General features: G+C 39.0%; 1 protein-coding gene across 1 annotated transcript in view; it reads right to left on the bottom strand.

Moving 5' to 3' along the window:
• Nucleotides 1-20,453, bottom strand: part of AKAP9 (A-kinase anchoring protein 9) — a 189,301-nt gene extending 168,848 nt beyond the window's left edge. Inside the window, exon 1 of the mRNA XM_044678911.1 lies at nucleotides 20,153-20,453. Coding sequence (XP_044534846.1) covers nucleotides 20,153-20,200 — 48 coding nt within the window. The 5' untranslated portion in view covers nucleotides 20,201-20,453. The remainder of the gene's footprint in view (nucleotides 1-20,152) is intronic.
• Between the last annotated feature and the right edge of the window lie 1,252 nt (nucleotides 20,454-21,705).

A 21,705-nucleotide genomic window follows, 5' to 3' on the forward strand; every position in this document is an offset into this window, starting at 1 on the left:
TTTTTTTATACCTTTACCTTCTACCTTAGAATCAATAATATGTATTGATTCTAAAGCAGAAGAGTGGTAAGGGCTAGGCAGTGGGGGTGAAGTGACTTGCCCAGGGTCACACAGCTAGGAAGTGACTGAGGCCAGATTTGAACGGAGGACCTCCCATCTCTAGGCCCAGCCACTTGAGGCACCCAGTTTCCCCACCCCCCAACCAGCCACTCTTAACAAGAAGCTAATCCTAAGGTTTGCAAGACATTGCACATTGATTATTTCTTTTGGTACTGACACCTTGAAGGATGCGGCTATTATCACCTTTTTGCAGAAGAGGAAACTAAGGTTAAAATATCTTAATAAGTATCTGAGGTAATTTTAAATTCAGATCTTGGGCTAAAATGCTTTGGGGAAATAGCATTTTTTTCTTTTTATGTTTCTAAGCCTCTCTCTGGAAAAATAGGGCTTATATTTTTAATATTAATAATATTCTGATGACACACAACTTTAATTTGTGTAATACCAAAGTTTGGGGCAGCTCTAAAAGTAACGAAGAGAGATATATGAGTCACTGTAACATATTCATGGGAGAAGAATCATAAAAGATGTCTTCAAAAAAGATGTATAATAGAAAAAAGAGGCTGACCAGACATGCCAAGTATAACAGCTGTTCCCTCACATTCTACACGACCAGTTCTTTTCTCCTTTCACATAACACTGCAATTCCTCATTAGTGTTTAAGAAGGCCATTGTCCACCATATGCTTCTTCATTTATGGTTGGTGACCCCAGCCTTTAATTCTTGAGGGATGGTGGTATTCTTTGACCTCAATTCAAGTCTCATCATTGGAGGAATACTAGAATTTAAAAAAAAGGACCTTTTAATTCACGGAGAACATTGGGGTTATTAAAAAACTGTTCAATTGTCCAAAAGGCCATTCGTCCCTATCTGTTCTTTTGTCCAATTTTTGGCTAATTTCATTTTCTATCTGTATTATCTAAAATATGTGAACTGAAAGACAAATCTATTGGTTTTTTGACTATTGGCAATCGACTATTCAGTCAATTGAACTGAATATCAATCTCTGGATAACTGGTATTCTTTATTCCCTTGAGTTTCCTGGATACTCTTTTGAGTAATTATGGAAAATATTTAGAAGGGTCTGAAATGTCCTGCTCAAAGGTGACTATCTTTGTATTGTTAAATGTCTTAAATCAATATAAAATTATCTTTCATAGAAAATTAGTCAAAAGTTAATAGTAGTTTTTAAAGTCTTTCACAGAATCAAAAAAAGTCATAGAATTCTATAATCCTAGATTTAGAGCTAGAAATAACTGTAGAGGCCATCCAGTTTTTGAATCCATAAAGATTAAGTAATGTGTTCTTGATCCTGGGACCAAAGGTAGTCCAAGGTCCTCCAATTCAAAACCTTGCATCTATTCTGCTAACAGAACAGCCACCTCTATTAGTTTCTGCAAAGAAGTAATGTTAAATTATATAATACCAAGAAATCTAAAAAGCAATGCTCAGTGTTAAAAGTAAATTTTGATTAGTCTAGTAAATAAGATATAAAACAACAAACTAAAAAAGTCCTGACAAAAGATCACAAATGATGTTTGACCAAAACAAAATAACAACCAGAATTCCCATGGATTTAGAAAAATGGCAGCAGTTTTGCTTTTCTTACAAATGCCTATTATGCACAGGACACTATTCTAATAGTGGAAATTCAAAAATAAAATCTAGCTCCCTTCTTGAAACTTACAAGAGAAATCTAACACATGAAAATAAAGAGAAATTCTGTTACTTGATTCATTTAATGCCTTTAATTTGAAAAATTACAAGCTAGTAGAATTAAGCAAAAACTTGAAATTCTATTAAATTAGCAAGTATTTAATGTTGAAACAATGCTCCTTAAGTTAATGTAAACATGTGAAAACATTTTCATTTGTTCGAAAACATATTAATATTCCAGACAACTGCCATCTGTGTTTGTCCTGTAGAAGCCAATTATAAAAACGCTAACATATGCAATCCCAGAAATAGTTACAAGATTTGCACTTGGATGATACTGTGTCCATACCCACCTGTCTATCAAAGTTCATTCACAGCTTTTGCCTCTAAGCTGACCAGAACCATTAAGATAATCTAAATTATAGAAACTTTTAATATAGCTGTTCTCCATTTATTTTGCCCAATTAAAAATTCACATTTATAGAGTGGTCATTTTCTACATCTATTTAAGTCAAACAATAATAATAAACATAATAATAAAATTATTTTTAATGGAAATAGAAATTTAGTAAATAATTAAATAATAAATAAATAATAATGCTCATAGCTTTCTTTACAGAGTGCTTTGGGTTTGGCTTAGTTCTTTTCTCCGTAAGGTACACCTTACACAATACTCCTTTTTTCCTTACATTTTTAATGTTCCAGACAAATCAACCTTATTATTGCTTTCCCCCAAATGACAATATACCTTCCCTGTATCTTTGTGTGTGCTTGCTCTTTCTCTCTTTCTCTCTCTCTGGAAACTCAAATGCCATCTTCAGAAGTGTTTCCTAATCCTTTCAGTTATTAGTATTCCCTCTACCTCTCAAAAATGATCTTGTACTTATATTTTATACTGTTTGTATTTGCTAGTCTGTGTACACATTTTCCCTCTGGGCCAAATAAGGGCAGGGACTATTTCATTTCTGTTTTTAGATTCCTAGCACCTAGCACAGTGCCTGGCACACAGTAAGAATTTAATTAATACTCATTGATTAATAAATGTATTTGTTGAACCAAGTTGAATGAAACTAAATTAAGGAGACAGCAAAAGAGTGAGTTTTAGTTCAAGTCTACAATTAAATTGTTACTTTAAAAAGACAACTTATTAGGACAACTAGGTGCTTTACTGGATAGGGGAGCAGGCCTAAAGATAGGAGGTCCTGGTTTGAATCTGGCTTCATATAATTCCTAGTTGGGAAAGTCTCTTACCTCCAATTACCTAAGCCCTTTACCACTCTTTTGCCTTAGAATTAATATGATTCTAAGACAGAAGGTAATGTAAAAGTATTTCTCCATCTTGAAGTCACAGAATCTCTTACTTCAATATCTCAATAGTCCACACATATGAAAGGACTCCCACCCAACAGATGACCACCCACATTAAGAAATGCTTACTGCCTGACTGCCCTTCTTGAGCAGGCCTTTGCATCTGCCCAATGGAGCTTGCCTCTCATTCTATTGATAACAAGGAGATAACAATGGAGCACACTGGCTCTCTGGAGGTTCCTTCCCTTTCTTCTTGCTAAATGTCTGGCCTCTTTCCTAGCAAAGTCTCTCCTGTGAAAACATCAGCTCCTCAAGGGCAGAGAAGCTTTGTTTTTAGCCTTGTATCATTAGAGCTTAGCACAGTGCCTGGCACACAGTGGGTGCTTAACAGAGTTTTGTTCACTGTTCTCTGACTGATATCCTTCATAGAGCTTTTCTTGTATAATTCCTTATTTGTAATGTGTTACAGCAGGGTCACTCACCATGGGCTTCCCTATTACTAGAGGGTGGTCCTAACCTTCAGTTCTTCAATGGCTGTGTGTGTGCTATTCCATAACTCCAAGTCTTTGACACACCACTGGAAGAATATTGGCAAGAAAAAAAAATGGGAGAAACCTGGAGTCACTAAATGAACTGTGCATTCTCTCAAAGGCATTCTCTTCTCAGTTATAGGTAATTTTTAACTTGAAGTGCTTTCTAATATATATGTATTAATGGATTTGTTTTATCTATCCACTAGTATGTCCTTGACTAGACAACAATTATCCTTAATCCAACTTGGTTTTTCTTGCACGGATAATTAAGGATGAATTCTTTTGAGAGATTAAGGATCACATTTAGTAAACTCTACAAAATTCCAAAGCTTGATGCAACTGATACAAGGCCATCCACAAACTGGAGAACCTGGAAGATTTCATCATCTTTCCAGAATCCTCCTCTTATCTGGCCTCTTTGCAAAACATCCTGTCATAGTGGAAACTGTTTGCAACAAGTACATTTCTATGTTATGCCTCATTTGAAAGCAATGATCAGAAGGTTATTGGGCAAAGTTCCCTATTGTTACATGTTTCAAAGAACTGTGTATGAGTGACATAAACAAGGATTCTACCTTGTTGGAGAGCAGCTGTTAAGAAGGAATTTTGTTCTTCTGAGTTAAATGCCATCCTTGAGGATGGTTTCAATGCATGTAATAATCAGCTTCATAAAGCTTTAAGAGGGGTGGAAAATAGACATATAGATTAGTATTAACTGATATTTTCCTATTCATTGTTTTGTGTAATAAGGTCTAACTAGAGCATCATGACACAGTAGATAGTAAGCTGGTCTTGGGGACAGCATAACCTCAGAGACATCTAAGATAATCACTGTGTGATTCTGGGCAAATCATTTAACATCTCTGCCAACAAACACTGGTTAAGTGCCTTCTATGTGTCAGGCACTGACCTCAGCTCTAGGAGTACAAATGTTCTGGGAAACTTTATAAGACTAATAAGTTGTAGAGAAGGTACTAACCTGCACTGCTAAAGAACAATTCTCTCTCTCTTTTAAAATTTTTTATTGTCATGCAAAATACACATCCATACTGATCACTGTTGTAAGAGCAAAGTCATATATAACCCAAACTCCAAAATAAAACCATAAATACATTGACGTGAAAGATGACTCCAACAGTTTTTCCTCTGGAGGTGGAGAGCATTCCCCATCATAAGTCCTTCAGAATTGTCCCATATCACTGCATTGCTGAGAGTAGCCAAGTTTTCACAGATAACCATCATCCAATATTGCTGTTTCTGTGTACAATATTCTTTCTCCCAGGAAGAATGCTTCTCTCTAGGAAAGGCATTCTTTATGTCAAAAAAAAAAAAAAAGAAAAAATCCAACCCAATCCTTAACCAATAAAGGCCCAAACATTTTTTTCACCACTATTATCTTCCCTTCTTTCATATATATTGCTCTGACTCTATTTCCTTATATAGAATATGAGAGAATGTGATGCTAAGAATAGAAATGTGATTTCACATTATCACTGATAAGAACATCAAACTTAACTTCTTCAGAGATCTTTTCCATTTTAGTCTATTTAATGTTCTCCTTCCAAACCATCTTTAAATTCTCTCTGAATTACATTTTTTATTTGAGTCTCTCACCAAGCTTTTTGGATGCTCATATTTCACTGTTTCTTAATGTTTTATAAGGTAATATCCCTCATAATCTTTGGCCATCCTTCTCCATAAGATTTTATGAAAAATTCATATTCCAAGTTGGCATTCATTTTGGTGGTCATATCTCTGCTTAGAAAGGAAATCAAGAACCTCTTGGCAGAGATAGCTTTTTGGATCTTTTAACTCTCCTGCTTACATCAATTAAACAAATTCTTTATGGAAATGGCTCTCTCTGTTTATGTCCTTACTCCCTACTGTTTCATGGGCTGCTCTGTTCAAAATATTCACCACAAAGTAGATAGCTACTCTTTAGGAAACACAAGTATCTATAGCAGGAATCACACTTGAGGCTTTTTCAACATAGAGAACTTGTGCTAGCACAGTATTCAAGAATTCAGGGCTTCCTCCATGCTATGCTGAGGCACTAAACTCTGTCCAGAATCCTCTAGACCAGAAAACTGATTTTGATCATAAGCTTGTAGTATGAACAATATCTCTTAGTGCCAATAACAGAGACAGCACACCAAATAGACCTTTGAATCAACATGAAATTGTCAGTTTTTATGTCCTTTTGTAGTTCATCTGTAGTTATCTGGAAGGTAGTGAGGCATAATGGAGAAAGAGTTGGCCTGGGAACCAGGAAAATCTGAGTTCAAATCCTGCCTGTCATATACTGGCTCCATAAACCTGAAGGAGCCCCCTTACTTCTCAGTGCTTAAGGGTGCTCTCTGAGACTGAGAGTAGAGCCAACTGGCATTGGTAAGAGGAGTTTCCTCACCCAGGAATTCCCTAAACCAAGGAAATCACAAATCTAGTCACAATCTAAAGGTTACCTGAAATGTCCTCAGTAGAAGCCTAATAGCCCATGCCTTAGGACTAGTTTTTCTACAAACAGACCACAAATGAGATATTATTTGGGCTGGCTCACTTGCACTACCATTATTCAATATTTCTCCCAAAGACAACTATAAATATTTTGTGAATATCTCAACATATTGAATCCTCTTTGCTGAAACATTTTGTATGCATGTTTCTGATATATAAAAATCCATAGTATGTGGAAGGCAGACCACCTAGGCATGAAGAGGACTTGAAGGTCATGGTAAAAAATAAATGCTAGTCTTCTCAAGGATGGCTTGGTAGTATCAACTGACAGCAGTAAAGGTGGTAAAGGGTTTCCAAAAGGCTGTGGTGGTGGCCCAGGAGAAACTAAAGAAGAAATAGGGAGCCCAGGCTGGAAGCCCTCAGTTCAGAGAGGTGGCAGGAGCAAAGGTAAAGGTTGAAGATGGGGCAGCAGCCCCAGGGAGGTAAGAGACGGAAACAGCAGATCATGGCTCTCTGAAGTGTGGCATCCTCTAAGGAAAGGCTAGGTCTCACGAGCATATTGAACTCTGGCTAAAAAAGTATTTCTTACCACAAAGGCTCTCTGGGAGGGAGTCTTTTAATTTACAAGCATCTACAATGTACAACACACACACCGCTCTCTTCACTCTTCACACACCTTTCAGGCCTGCCCTGCTTTGGTTAGTGGCCAGTGAGGAGCAAGCAGCTGTCTAGGACAGTAACGGGTAACCTTTTGAACTTGGTGTGTCAAAATTCACCAAAAAACTGAGCATAACTCGGGTGGTGTGTCACTTCGAGAAAAAAACCATGATTTCGTGATATTTATAATTTAAATAACAAAAATGTATAATTGTAACACATAACTGTATTTAATAAACCAAAATAGGTAAATTAATATAGGTAGAATTTTCATCTATAGTGCACAGAGTATCTACACTACAATGCACAGAGTGTCTACAGCAAATGTTTCATCCTTGGCATGCAGCTCCAAACTTCTCTGAATGCCATTACTGGTCTAAGAGGTGTTTGCTGTAAGTGAATCATTATGTGCCCTTAGACTGACCCTCGAGGTTTGGGTGGTAGAAGATTGTCTTCAGGAACCTTTTTCTCCTCCAAAGCAGAGTAGTTTTTTTGAACAGGGCAGGCAGTTAGATGGCTCAGTGGACAGAGCCAGGCCTAAAGATGGGAAGTCCTAGGTTCAATTCTGGCCTCAGATACTTCCTGGCTAGTCCTAATTGTAAGCTCTTCTGCCTTGGAAGCAATACACAGCAATGATTCTCAGAAGGAGGGTTAGAGTTAAAAAAAGGGGTTGAACAATCTCTATAACTATTCCATTCTTGTGGCTCTCCATTGTGCTCAATAAGAAAGACAATGCCTTTGTATGAGGGGCAGGGAGAGGGGAACAAGTGATAATATACAAATGTTTGATTCAGGCACAGTGATGATGTGGGCAATGGCCACCAACCACAGGGGCTGCTGGATCTAATTTTTAGGGTTGAGGGTCAGGGTGTTCCTCTGGCCAGTCGCCCCAGGTAAGCTCTGAGTGACTAGGCAGCCCAGGTGTCTGCTTTTAAAGTTAATGTTCTAAGAGAAAAGATCTAATTAGATATGCCAGGAAATAGGGCTGAAAAGAGACCAAAAACAGTGTGGTATAATGGATAGGGCCCAGGGTCTTAGGTCCTGCTTTACTGCTTGCTAGTCTTGTAACAAGTCCCTTAATTATTCTGCACCCAGTTTCACCATCTGTAACAAACAAAGAACATATTTATTCTGTCTACTCTGCAGGACTACTTAGTAGCAACATGTATGTGTAAAACAGTTAAATATAAACACTGAGTGACAATAAGGTGGACACAAGAAAGCTCAAGCTCCCAAACTTTGATTCAATAACTAACTATTCTAAGCAAGTCAAACAAAATACTAAAAAGTAACCTTTTAGAATTTAGTTGTATATGGGAAGCTCGATACAATAAAATGGAATATAAATAATTCAATGAACCTTTTTAAGAACTGGTGATAATGAAGATCTATCTAAAAACACACTAGTGAATTAGCAAAATGGACTGAATTCTTGACAAGATGGGATATACTTTACTACATAAGACAAATTAACACAGAATCTATTGTCCCATTCATTACTTGTTAATGTTTATGATGTTAAAATACCTTAGTCAGCACATATATAATAAATTCTTTTGTCAAGAATATATTGAGAAAAAATCTACCGAGACAACAAACAATCTATCACTTCTTAACTGTCTGATTTGGCTTCTGACCTCATTATACAACTGCACTTGCTTTCTCTGGAAGTTACCAGTGATCTCATAACTGCTTAATATAAAGGGATTTTCTCAAACCTCATTCTCCTTGCCCTCTCTAGAGTCTTTGGCACTGCTGTTCTAAGTTTTCAAGGCACTGCTCTCTCCTAGTTCTCCTCCTACCTGTCTTGACAGCTTCTTCTGAAGTCTCCTTTACTGGATCTTCATCTAGGCTATGCCTGCTTAAGGTAGATGTCCCCTAAGGATCTGTACTGGGTCCTCTTCTCCTTCTATACTACTTCCCTTAGTGATATAATCAGCTGCCATGAAATCAATTGTCATCTCTATGCAGATAATACTCAGATCTATTTATCCAGCACAATTCTGTCTCCTAACCTCCAGTCTCACATGTCAAAGTGGCTGTAGACATCTTAAACTCAACACATCCAAAATTGAACTCATCTTTCTTCCCAAAAGTTCTCTCATCTTCTTTATCATTTACTGAGGACTCCATCATTCTCCCAGTCACCCAGCCTTACAAATTAGATGTCATCTTTGATTTCTCACTCTCTTTCACCTACCCAAAACCAATCTGTTGGCAAGTCCTAGAGAAACCTCTTTTATGTAAGCTCTTATCTTTCCTCTGACATTGCCACCACCTTCATCATTTCATAGTCATTCACAAGTATAATAATAGCCTTCTGGTTGGTCTCCTATCAAAATGCAGGACTATGTCTTCCAGTATCTCCTAATTATCTCCAAGATCAAATACAAAATCTGGTTTCAATTTTAAAGCCCTTCAAAGCCTGATACCCTCCTACCCCTTCAGTCTTTTTATAGCTTACTCCCTCTAATGTACACTATAATCCAGTGACACTAGCTTCCTTGCAGTTTCTCAGACAAGATATTCTATCTCTAGAAGCTGTTCTTTTTTACTGGCTGACCACTACTGCTGCAGTCCCCACCTCCTTACTTCCCCTAGCTTCCTTCTGTAAGAACCTTTTCTTAGTGACTCTCCCACCCCCTTAATGCTGGGGCTTCCTTCTGATATTTATTGTCTTTAATCTAGCTCATTTTTACATACTTGATTGGCTGTTGTCTCTCTCAAGGGAATGTGAACTCCTTGAGGCTAGGGGCTGTAGTGCCTTTCTTTATAATCACAGAACTTAGCACAATGTCTAGCACACAGTGCTTAATGAATGCTTGCTTATTTGATAACATCACTTTCAATTTACATGGCATCCTTCCCCTAAGAAGGAATGACCTCCAGGAATTGATGCTGAGTGAAAGGAGCAGAATCAGGAGAACATTGTACACAGAGACTGATACACTGTGGTACAATCGAATGTAATGGACTTCTCTACTAGCAGCAATGCAATGACCCAGGACAATTCTGAGGGGCTTATGAGAAAGAAAACTAGCCACATTCAGAGGAAGAACTTTGGGAGTAGAGATACAGAAGAAAAACAAGTGCTTGAGCACATGAGTTGAAGGGGGATATATTTGGGGATGTAGATGCTAAACAATTACCCTAGTGCAAATATCAATAACATGGAAATAGGTCTCGATCAATGACACATGTAAAACCTAGTGGAATTGTGTGTCGGCTATGGAGGGCAGGGGCGGGGGTTTGAGGAGAGGAAAAGAACATGAATCATGTAACCATGGGAAAATATTCTAAATAGAAATTAAAAAAAAAAAAAAGAACCCAGAGTTCTCATATCCTCCAAAATACCTGTGAACAAGGATAGAGCAGGAATTATAAGACTGGTAACTCATTCATAAAGGGATTTAATATTTGGATTCCACTTAATCTCATTTGAGTTCCACAAGCACCCTTCTGAGGTTGGTGCTACAAGTATTTAAAAAAAGGTTACGTGATTTGCCCATGGTCACAAGCATCAAAGCAGAATTAGAATCAAGTTCTCTCTGATTTCCAAGTCTAGCACCCTATCTACTGTATTATACTGTCTTTCAAAGATGAAGCAGCTAAAGTCCAGAGTGAAGTGCCCCTGCTTTCAAGGAGCTCACATTCTAATGACATCTGAGACAACATGCAACCAATTATATACAAACAAGACATATCTGGAATCTCCAAGGGAAGTTAAGTGACTATAGGGAAAGGTTGCAAAGAAGCAAATTTAGGACTGATTAGATATTAAACTGCCTAATCCCCAAGAAGAATGGGTTACTTTGTGAAGTACTGGGCTCCTTTTCACTAGAAGGCTTCAGATAAAGACTAGATAACCACTTGTCATGTATCACATGGGAGATTCTTTTTCCAGGATGTGTTATACTAGATGGTCACTAAAGTCCCTTCTAACTCTAAAATTATGGTGTGATTTTATTCCAAATCTATGATCATAAAACCAAAGAAAATTTTGGACTAGAATTCAAGTCCTCTAATGCCTATCTCAGTGCTCTCTATAGTTGACGATTATTGTAGGATTTCATAGAATTAAAGACATTCAGAACTGTAAAGAACCTTAAGTTCAACCTTAATCCATTTTACAAACTTAAGAGCCAGATACCTAGAGAGAAAAGAAATGATCTGTACAGTACTTGGTAGACAGTTAGTTAATAGTGCAAATAAATAAATAAATAAATAAATAAATGTTTAACATTGTTGGCCCTGTGAAATAGGCAATACCACAATAATTAACTACATATTATAGATGAGGAAGCTGAGTCTTAGAAAGGTTAACTGATTTGCTCACTGATATGCAGGCTAAGAAGTAGCAAATCTAAAATTCAAAGCTAGGTCTTCTGTCTCTAAGCCTAGTGTAGTTTTCCTCTACCCTAAAACAGAAAATTCAGAGATAATCCAAGCTAAATAAAGTTTGTAAATAAACCTTAAATAAAATTAGCTTTTGAAGAGGTAGTTTAAAAATATGACAATGAACTGAATTTTAATAGAATTGTATTATAAGTAAATAATATGAACATGGATATTCCTTCCAGCTGTTTTATGGGGGGAGAATAAATTTGAGTTTTTTCAGATTGAACATTTGGAGATAAAATGTAATTACATGTATTTCTACTGAAATGCAGGAATAGCCTGACACATGATTCTTTTTATTTTAAAAATTTTCTATAGTGTAGTTCTAGCTCATTAAATTTTTTTTTTAAAGTGGATTCTTGCTATGTGGAATAATGAACTCTTTTTACCCTGGGCTCTTTCATCTTCCAGTTATTTGAATATAATATCCAATTTCTTTTTCACTTCCTGTTTTGAATGCTCCATCATCTAGCTTTCAGTTTCACTGGGACTGTGAACATATACCAGAACTCTCCTTAATAACTCTATCCTTACTGTATTGCATTCTGCTTTTCATGTGGGATGACATCCAGAGATGGAAGGTCATCTAATTCAATCCCCTCACTGTATAGAAGAATAAACAGAGACCCCCCAAAATTAAATGCCTTTATCCATGGTTACAAGTAGTCTAGCTCAGTTACCATGTCAGGCCAAGTCCTCTACCTCCAAACACAAGACTTCCTTCAATGTCACCACTGCTGCCTCTTTAATCAGTCACTTCTATTTGCTCAGTTCTTGCCTTGTATGTGTGGTTCCTTCATGAAGAGCCTCCTATATACAAGTTTTAAACAGTCCATCTTTCAGTCTCTCCTCTTATAGTTTCACCCTTTGAGATTTATGTACAGTTTTCCAACAAAGCTCTAATGTCATGAAGAACGGCTTTAAATTGTACATTTTTTTGTTTATTGGCAATTAAACTCAAGAGACAACTCAGTATTTGTAAACAAAGATGAAACAATGCTGAAAAGCAAAACAATGAAAGAAAGTACTTTATTCACATTAGAATAATGTAAGCTTCAAACTTCCAAGGTGTGATAATTTTGGACAATTACAATTTTTTTCCTTTACTTATACACTCAATAATTGAGAAATTGTGGGACTAAGAGGCTTAATTAGTAATATAATTTAAAAAAATTTTTCACTGCTTTTCATGTAGTATTAGTATGACACTTGGCATTTATATGTAAAACTATTTTCTTTATTGCTGAATATAAAAGACTAACAGTCTTACTATTCAAGCAAAAAAGCATGAGGCCATCAAAAAAGAATGTTAACTAAGTTTTAATATTACTGTACTGTTTTCCACAAAAAAAATGGTACTCTTACAGAAAATTCTGCACATTTAGTTATTTCTGTGGTTTGTGGGATTCTACTGGTGAATTAATAGAATTTTATGAAATAGAGTATGAATTGCACCAGTAATATTTTACTGCTTTTAACATAACTTATTTAGGCTCACAAATATTATAATGCTTTCTTTATATATAAAGTTGTAAATATTTTTACTTGGGGAAAAATGTAGTAGTTTTGAAGGGAAATGGAAAGAACAGTTTAGTCTGCAGAAGGATAAGTATGTCTTGCCTTTCTCACCAATATTATACCATCAAGAATGATGCTAGGGGACAGCTGGGTGGCTTAGTGGATTGAGAGCCAGGTGTAGTCAGGAGGTCCTAGGTTCAAATTTGACCTCAGACACTTCCTAGCTGTGTGACCCTGGGCAAGTCACTTAACCCCCACTGCCTAATCCTTACTCCATCTTCTGCCTTGGAACCAATACACAGTATTGATTCTAATGAGCAAGGGTTTAAAAATAATTTTTTTAATGATGCTAGCACAGTTCTTTAAAAAAATGAATTCAGTTAATAATAGAAAAGACAGTGTGATATTGAAATATGGAAGATATGGATTCAGGTTTGGCTGAGTGACCATGAATAAATCACTTAAACTTTGCTCTCATCCTTTCATGACCATTTTTCTTAGATGAGCTGATCTGCACAGGTAGAAGGAAATTCCCACCTACCAGTGAAATCATAGGTCATCAGTATACATAATATAAAAATGTCTCACTTCTCTAGAGATCAATGGTAATTTGATCTCCAAATACTCACACAGGTTTGCCCTTCTAGGAATTCTTTGATGTTCCATAAGATATAGATATATACTAAAGGATTACATACAACTGTTACAAACACAGAATCTTTCCTGTGTGGATTTTTTACTGCTAGATATTCATTGCACTTACAGGATTCCTCTCCAAAATGAATCCTCCTAGTAATCTTGACCACTTGGAACAATGAAGTATGTTTAAAAAGTCTCTGTGCCAGTGATTTCCAAAGTGGGTGCTACCACCCCCTGGTGGGTGCTGTAGCGATCCAGGAAGGCAGTGATAGCTATGCTTTTTTTGTATTACATTCTATTCTGAGTTCAAGAAATAGTTTCATAATTTCCAGGGGGTGCTAAGTAATATTTTTTCTGGAAAGGGGGCGGTAGGCCAAAAAAGTTTGGAAACCACTGCTCTGTGCTATGGTCACAAGGCCATACACTGTTTCACAGGAATGGTTTTCATGTTTTGTCTCAGTGGCTGACTCTTATTCAATTCTTAACAATTCTAATAGACCTGATTATCCAGAGTTCAACAACATCATAAAGGTACATCCAATGTCTAAATTGGTGATGGAATACTATTGTGCTCAAAGGAATAATAAACTGAAGGAATTCCATGTGAACTGGAATGACCTCCAGAATTGATGCAGAGTGAAAGGAGTAGAACCAGGAGAACATTATACACAGAGACGGATACACTATGGTACAATCGAATGTAATGGGCTTCTGTACTAGCAGCAATGAAATGATCCAGAACAATTCTCAGGGACTTATGAGAAAGAAAACTATACACATTCAGAGGAAGAACTGTGGGAGTAGAAACACAAAAGAAAAAACAACTGCTTGAACACGTGGGTTGATGAGGATATGATTTGGATATGATTAGGGATGCAGACTCTAAATGACCACCCCAGTGTAACTAACAAATAATACGGAAATAGGTCTTGATAAAACCCATTGGAATTGCTTGTCTGCTACTAGGAGAGTGGGGGGGGGGGTGAGGGGGATTTTGGAGGGGAGGGAAAGAACATGAATTATGTAACCATGGAAAAATATTCTAAAAATATTAAATAAAAAAAAGAAAAGTATATCAGTAGATAATACTAACTAAGCAAGAACCAAACACAGATATCACATATCACAAAATAAGCTTAAAATATATACTAGGCTTGAACATAAGAGGCCACATCATTAAAAATTAGGAGATAATGAGGCCAGTTACTTTTCATAATTACGGTGTGAAGGAAAATTCTTAATTTAATAAAAGGATAAAGGTAACCACAAAGGATAAAATAATTTTGATTATGTGAAATCAAGAAGCTTTTACATGAAAGAAATCATGTAACACCAATGTGAAAGAAAACCAATGACTAGGAAATCTTTGCATCAAAAATCTCTGAAAAGGGAGCTGATATCTAAGTTTTAATAGTTTAAAATTATATAGTTATAATTGTTCATCCTTCATTTTTGAAGTAATGTCTTGACTTACTCTTGAATAGGATTTAAGTGAGGCAGAGTTGCAAGAAGTTGAAGGCCTCTTTTTCTCTCTTCCAGAGTCAGCCAAGTCCCAGGGGCACCCAAGGGCCATGATAACTGGGACAACTAATGGACAATGACCTGGGATGCAGTGGACAACCATGGCATCTTTGATGCCTGATCAACTGTTCTCATCTGCACATTCCATTAGGGAAGTCTTCACATGTTTGAGATGGACATTCTTCTAATACACCAACAGATTGAAGGCCTCTTGGTTACTCTCAATGTAGTTTAACTCGTTAGCCGGGGCCCTTTGGTGGTGAGTGCCAGAGGGGGCACTCAGAGCCTCTCTGTGGGCACGCCGCCATCACGCTACCACAGAGTTGGCCAGAGTCATTACTAGAAAGCTAGAGGAATGAGGCAAGCTGCTCCCCTCTCCCTCTCCCCTACCCCACCCCTCTAAAAGGGTTGACAGCACTGGCCTAGAAGGTTTATTTTTTCTTACAGGGGCAGAGCAGGGGTGGCCATTGAATATGCTACAGCATCTTGGAATCATGGGTGAGAGTTGGGAGAATAGTGGGTACCAAAGGTGGATGAGCAGTCCTGGAAAGGGCTTATATAGGGAATTAAAACATTAAGCAGTGATGATGAGACTGAGTGCCCAAACTGCCCCCTCACACCTGACAGGGAAGGGTCAAAGTGCTCCTACTGGGTGGCTGGACAGAGGGGCAGGCTACGTGGAGAGGGAGAGGGGAGCCCTTTGGCACTCGGGTATATGGGATCTAGCACCATTCCCCAAAAAACAAGTAGTCAAAAGAGATGCACAACAGTTCTCAAAAGAACTATGCCAACCATGGGAAAGTTACTCTGTAACACTAATTAGAAAAATGCAAATCAAAACAACCCTAAGGTTTGGCCTTACCTCTAGCAAACTGGTGAAGATAAAAGTAAAACTGTCAGCATCAGAAGGAAGATGGTATTGATGGAGCTGTGAACAAATCCAACTATTCTAGAAAGCATTTTGCTACAAAATTAAGTGAATAAAATGTCCACACCCTTTGATCCAAAGATCCTACTCCCTAGCATATTTCCAAGTGAAGTCATATCCCTCTACCATTCACGGATGCCTTTTTTTTTTTTTTGGTTGGCAAAGAACTGGATGCAAAATATGCGCCCATTATTTTGGGAATGGCTGAATAAGTTATGCTACATGAAGGTAATGGGATATTAGTGTTATAAATGACTGAAGAATTTAGAGAATTATCAGATTAATATGAAAAAATGCACAAGTAGAATTAAAAAAAATAAATGACACTAAACAAAATAAAAGAAACCAAATATTATGTAATTATAAGGATCAAACTTGGCCCTGGAGAATCAATCAATGAGCTATTACTAAATGACTACTCTGGGCAACAGGCAAGCAATAATAACAATCTGAAATGAAGTTACATTCTGGAGGTCAGTGCAGGGAGAGAGTCATTTACTTACAGATATACGAAACAAATACAAGGCAATAGTGGAGGAATGGGGTGGAGAATGGAGAAAATACACAACCTTCCCTCTATGGCAGAGGTCAGAGCTTCCTGGTATGGAATACTGCACACATTGTATGTCAGTCAAGAAACACTTTTAAATGCCTGCTGCATCCTACTGTGTCCCAGGCTTTGGGCTAAGCAGTAGAAATACAGAAAGGCAAAAGATAGTGCCAGCCCTCAAGTAGCTTCCAATCTAAGGGGGGAGGGGGAGGGAGAGGGGGAGATAACATGCAGACAGATATGTACAAACAAGCTATATGCAAGAAAAATGGGAAATAGTTAACAGAGAGAAGGCACTAGAATTTAGAAGGACTCTTGGTTAGTTTTGTTGAACTGGCTTTTTATATTTCTAAATAATGATTACAAGTGAGGGTTTAACAGGCCCAGAGGAAATGAAGATTTGGAAATGAATGCAAAATAAAAAAGACATCAATAAAAATAAGATAGATATGTTCATGGAACAAAATGTAGCTATAGCTACATACCTATCTAGAGGGCAACAAGAAGTCTTATCACTAGGGCTCTGGACAAAAAGCTCAATTATAATAATTGATTTTAGGAAGTACAGTACTTGTTCTGCTCTTCTCAACCTATGGTACCACTAGTTATCAGAAAATTATTTTTCAAGTCTTTCTAAAATGTAATTTGCAATTTAAAAAAAGGGATCTCAATTCCACAAGGAAATATTTAGTATTTTTTTCTAAATCAAAAGTTAAAGGTTAAATTCCTAACAATAGGAATTTGATTTATATGGGTCTACTGTCTCCATAACTCCATGAGGGAGGCAGTATAAATATTATCTTCATTTTAAATTCAAGGAATCCAAGGCCTGGAGTGATTAAGTGACTTTCCTATATTCACCCAGCTAGCAAGCAAGACGTCTTAGAGGAAAGCAGCTACTACAAATCACCCCCTCCCCAGCCTCATTCAAACCCAGATGATCTCTGACAAGTTCAATGCTCTTTCCATCATACTCTACTGCTTTGCTAAGCAGGACGTGGTAGGACAAATACCTGCAGAATTTTCAGAGACAAAATAAAAAAATAAAATTTATAGTTGTGTGAAAGAGCACACCTCAAGGATGAGGCCTGGGTTCAAGTTTCAGCACTGTTCCTGGGTGACCCTTGGCAGGTCACCAACCTCTATCTCCTCTGTTTGTTCATCTCTTGGATTTGGAGGATGGACCAGATGACCTTTATAGTGCTATACATCTCTGGTCCCCATGAGAAAAATGATCCACTTTATCTTTTGCCAAAAAAAAATTTTTTTCCTGAACGGTTTTACTTTCAGCTAAAGGATGATACTGGATTGAAGGTAAAGAATATTCCAGGATAAGCCAAACCAGGCTTTTCATCAAGTCAGAATTTTTAGACTAGGCTCATATTGGTCAAAGTTTTAGAACTTTAAGTGGCCTTCCTTAAAGGTCAAAGAATTCAATCCTTCCCTCATTTTGCAGATAAGGGCACTTTGCCTAAGAGAGGATGAAACACTGCCTTCAAGGTCATGTAGATATTAAGTGAGTCCTGGACTGAACAATCCAGGTCCGTACGTCCTGATCCAGCAATCTTTTACTAAACCACATCTTCCTTTATTGGCTTTTTAAAGGTATATCCTCTGCTCTCTTGACTGGTATACAAGCATCAGAGACTGCACTCAGGCACTCAGGATGCAGAGATCAGAGCAGCAATAAAGAGGCTTCTAAGCATGCTCCCCTTCTCTACTAGCACTTAAAAAAGTCATAAAGTCATCCAACTGAGTAAATTCAATCGCTTAAGCCTTGACTCTAAGTAAAGTGAGCTCTGAGTGAAATCGTCTGATGTATTAAAGTGAAGATTCAATTAAAATTGTACTCACTAAAATCTTTGCAGTTAACTCAAATTTATTGCCTATAGTTGGCTCATTATTGAAATCACTGAGGGGTGGGAGAGGGGGTGGCCAAGGAAGTTTGAAAGGGACAGCCAACCATATTAACAGCTACATTAATTGGTAGAGACATTGGATTCTTGGAAGCTATGCCAACAGAATAAGATTTGGCAGGACCTCAGAAAAAGGCTAAAAAAAAAAATATGGACACAGTTCTTTACCTGAGGACCAGTCTAGCTAAGGTTCATCAACAGAAGCCCTGGTGGGCCACAGCAACTCTTATTGACTGATGCAGAGGTTTCAATGAGCATCAATGGTAGAAATATCCATATTGTGAATCCTTTAAGTTCTGAAGTACTAATAATTATCTTAATAAGAGTTTTAAAATCCACTAAAATTTGCCTTTAATAAAGACAAGTTGAATATGATCCAAAAAAAGCCACGGGCATTTTAAAGCAATAAATATATTCAAAAATATTTTAAAAGAGATTTATTATTATAATTTGCATCTTGTGGGCAATAATAGTTGATATTTATCTAGCACTTTAAAGTTTATATAAAGCTTCATAAAGGTTATTTAGCTTGATCCATACAACCCTATAAAGAAGATAGATTAAAGTAACTATCCATGTTAGAGGCAAGAGTTACACCAAAAATCTCTCTTAACTCCAGTTTATCCCTTTCTACAACTCCAAATCACCTCTCTCCAGATCATATGTTTATTGTAAATCTGATATGTAATATAACTCACAGCAGATCTTGCCTCAGACATTTACTAGCTACCGGTTATATTTACTAGTATACTAGTTAAGCCAGTCACCTAACTTCCAAGTAGGTGTCCTTATTTGCAAAATGGTAATAACAATAGCACCCACCTTGCAGAATAGTGAAGATGGATCAAACCTGAAAATATAATGTCAGTGATTTTTTAAAAATCCTTACATTCCATCCTAGAATCAATACCGTGTGTTGGTTCCAAGGCAGAAGAGTGGTAAAGGATAGACAAGGGGGAAGTTAGGTGACTTGCTCTGGGTTACACAGCTAGGAAGGGTCTGAGACCAAATTTGAACCCAGGACCTCCCATCTCTAGGATTGGCTCTCAATTCACTGAGCCACCTACCAGGGGTTCTCATGATCTTAGGTATAATACAGCTACAAGCAAAGATAACAAAAGATAGAAATAATCGGTGTTAGAAGGGTTGGTTGGTGAAGAACGTATGCTCTGAAAAGCAAATTGAAATCACGCTAAAAAAAACATTTTGTCCATTCCCTTTGACCCAGAGATTTAGAGCTGAGCCACGTTTATCCTGGAAGTGAGGGACACGCCTCCATTCCCAACAAAACACCAAGCCTCCTTGCCACCACAAAGAACTTCTGGGCTCATGCCTCTCCTAAAACCCCCTCCTCCCTCCCCTCGCGGCATTCACAGCTGGCACTTGTGGCACATTCAAGACATAGCTGTGTGGGGCCGTCTCCGGACAGCTGTCACAGGCCGATCCCGCTGGCCCAAAGTACCAACGTGCCTCTCCCAAACCTGGGGTGGGGGGCCCTTCCTGCGACTGCGGTACGAGGGAAAGAAAAGAGCCCACCTGTCAAAACCTGCACATCAGCTGCGTGTGTGTGTGTATGTGTGTGTGTGTGCCAGGGGTGGGGGTGGGTGGGAACAGAGGGAAAGTGAAAGAGACAAAAGACGTATCCACCGGGGGGGGGGGGGGGGGGGAAGGGAGGGGGGAGAAAAAAAAACCAACTTAGCCGCCCTCCCCAAAGTGGGAAAGGGAGATGTCCACAAAGGCTGCGGATGAGAGACAAAAGCCAAGGTTCAGGGAGCCTCCTCCAGTCCGAGAAGTCCAGGACCGAGTCGGACGTGGCCTCCCTCAGGCACCGGGAAGACAAGTGGTCTCAACCAGCAACTCCGTATGAAGGGGCGGGGCAGGGACCCCTAGCAGCTAGGGCAGCGCCTCCCCGCCCCTCTCCGCCCCCCACCGTGGCAGGCACTGGGCCTGGGCCGGGCCGCGGCCTCGCCTCGGGCTCCGCGCCCCCGCCCTCCCCAGGCCGGGCCGAGCTTACCTTGGCTCTACCGGCCTCCAGCTTCTTCTGCCGCTCCTCGTCCTCCATGGCCCGCGCTGGAGAGGAAGGGAAAGAAAGAGCAAAGAGAAGGATCCGCTTGAAATGGAAGGCAGGGCTGCAGGCTGTCCCAGGCGCTGCGCTGCGCTCCGCCGCCTCCGGCCCCGCGCCAACTCCCGTGGCCGGCTCACAGAAGGAGCGTCCCCGGCGGTGCTGCCGCCGCCGCCATCTTCGTCTCCACGTAAACAGACAGGCCGCGGGCGGGGTGAAGGGAGGAAAGGGAACGACGGCGCAGTCGCCGCTGACCAGGGCTCCTGCAGGTGCGCCGGGAGCCCCGCCCACTGAACCCCCAGCCACGCGTCTGGCCCCGCCCCTCGCCCCCCAACACCGCTCTAGGCCCCGCCTCTGACCGCTGACCGGCCTGGAAGGATAGAGACCTGCCTACCTGCCAGTCAAGTCAACCAGCCTAAATTCAGGGCGCACCACGTGGTGCCCGGCCCTGGGCTGAGCTTTGGGGAGTCAAAAAAGACCCCGCCAGCCAGGTGCTGCTAGGAGAGAGACATCGGACAGTTACAGGCCAACGAGAGATAAACCGGAGAAATGGGGGATAATCAGCACCGTTGAGGGGAAACTGCTATTGCAGCTTCTCTCCCATTTCACGGATGGGAAAAACGAAGCTAGGGAAGTTCATTGTTGCAGGAAGTCCCGCAGTGAATGTGGGATTCGAACCCAGGAAAAGTGGATGTAGTTTAAAGGGAACTTACACTTGGGATGGTTAGTATGGCTCAGTGAATAGAGACCCAGGCCTGGAATCCGGAGCTCCTGGGTTTCAATGCGACCTCGGGCAAGACCTAGCTGTGTGACCCTGGGCAAGTCATTTAACCCTCACTGCCTTCGAACTGATACTTAGCATTGATTCTAAGACAGAAGGTAAGGGTTTAAAAAATAAAATAAAATAAAATAAAATAAAAGATACCCATTCACTGGTTTGGGAGTAGGGCTTCCATTTTGGCCCTTGTGCTTACTTTCGAGGTGGCTTTATTCAAAGAAGGGAATTTAATTCTTGGAAGCCTGTTGGAGTTCCCTTTGGCTGGTAAAACCTATATGCCCCATCTCAAAATGCAGTTTTTAAAAGCATGAAATAAAATACCATAAGATTACAAAGGAAACCAATTGCATTGAAATATATTATATTGAATTACCAATTATATACTAAAATAGTTCATTAAAAATTAAGTTCATGGACCCCAGGTTAAGAACTCCTGTAAGAAAAGATACCTAAAAATTGAAATTCTTCAGCTTTTTTTTTTTTAAATGCTTTCGAAGTAGCTTATCTTCTCTGGGCATAGTAATAGCCTCCCAGAGCTGTTAGGATCAAATGAGATAATTGTAAAGCCCTTAACATAGTCTCCAGCACATAGTAAGTGCTATGTAAGTGTTAGCTATTATTATTACATAACTGCTGTCTGCCTCAGTTTTCTCATCTGTAAAATGAGGGTTGTTGTGATGATCAAATGAGATAATGATTGTTAAGTCCCTTAACAGTCTCTGGCACA

This window comes from Gracilinanus agilis, chromosome 5, assembly GCF_016433145.1.
Source record: "Gracilinanus agilis isolate LMUSP501 chromosome 5, AgileGrace, whole genome shotgun sequence".
Classification (NCBI taxonomy): Eukaryota; Metazoa; Chordata; class Mammalia; order Didelphimorphia; family Didelphidae; genus Gracilinanus; species Gracilinanus agilis.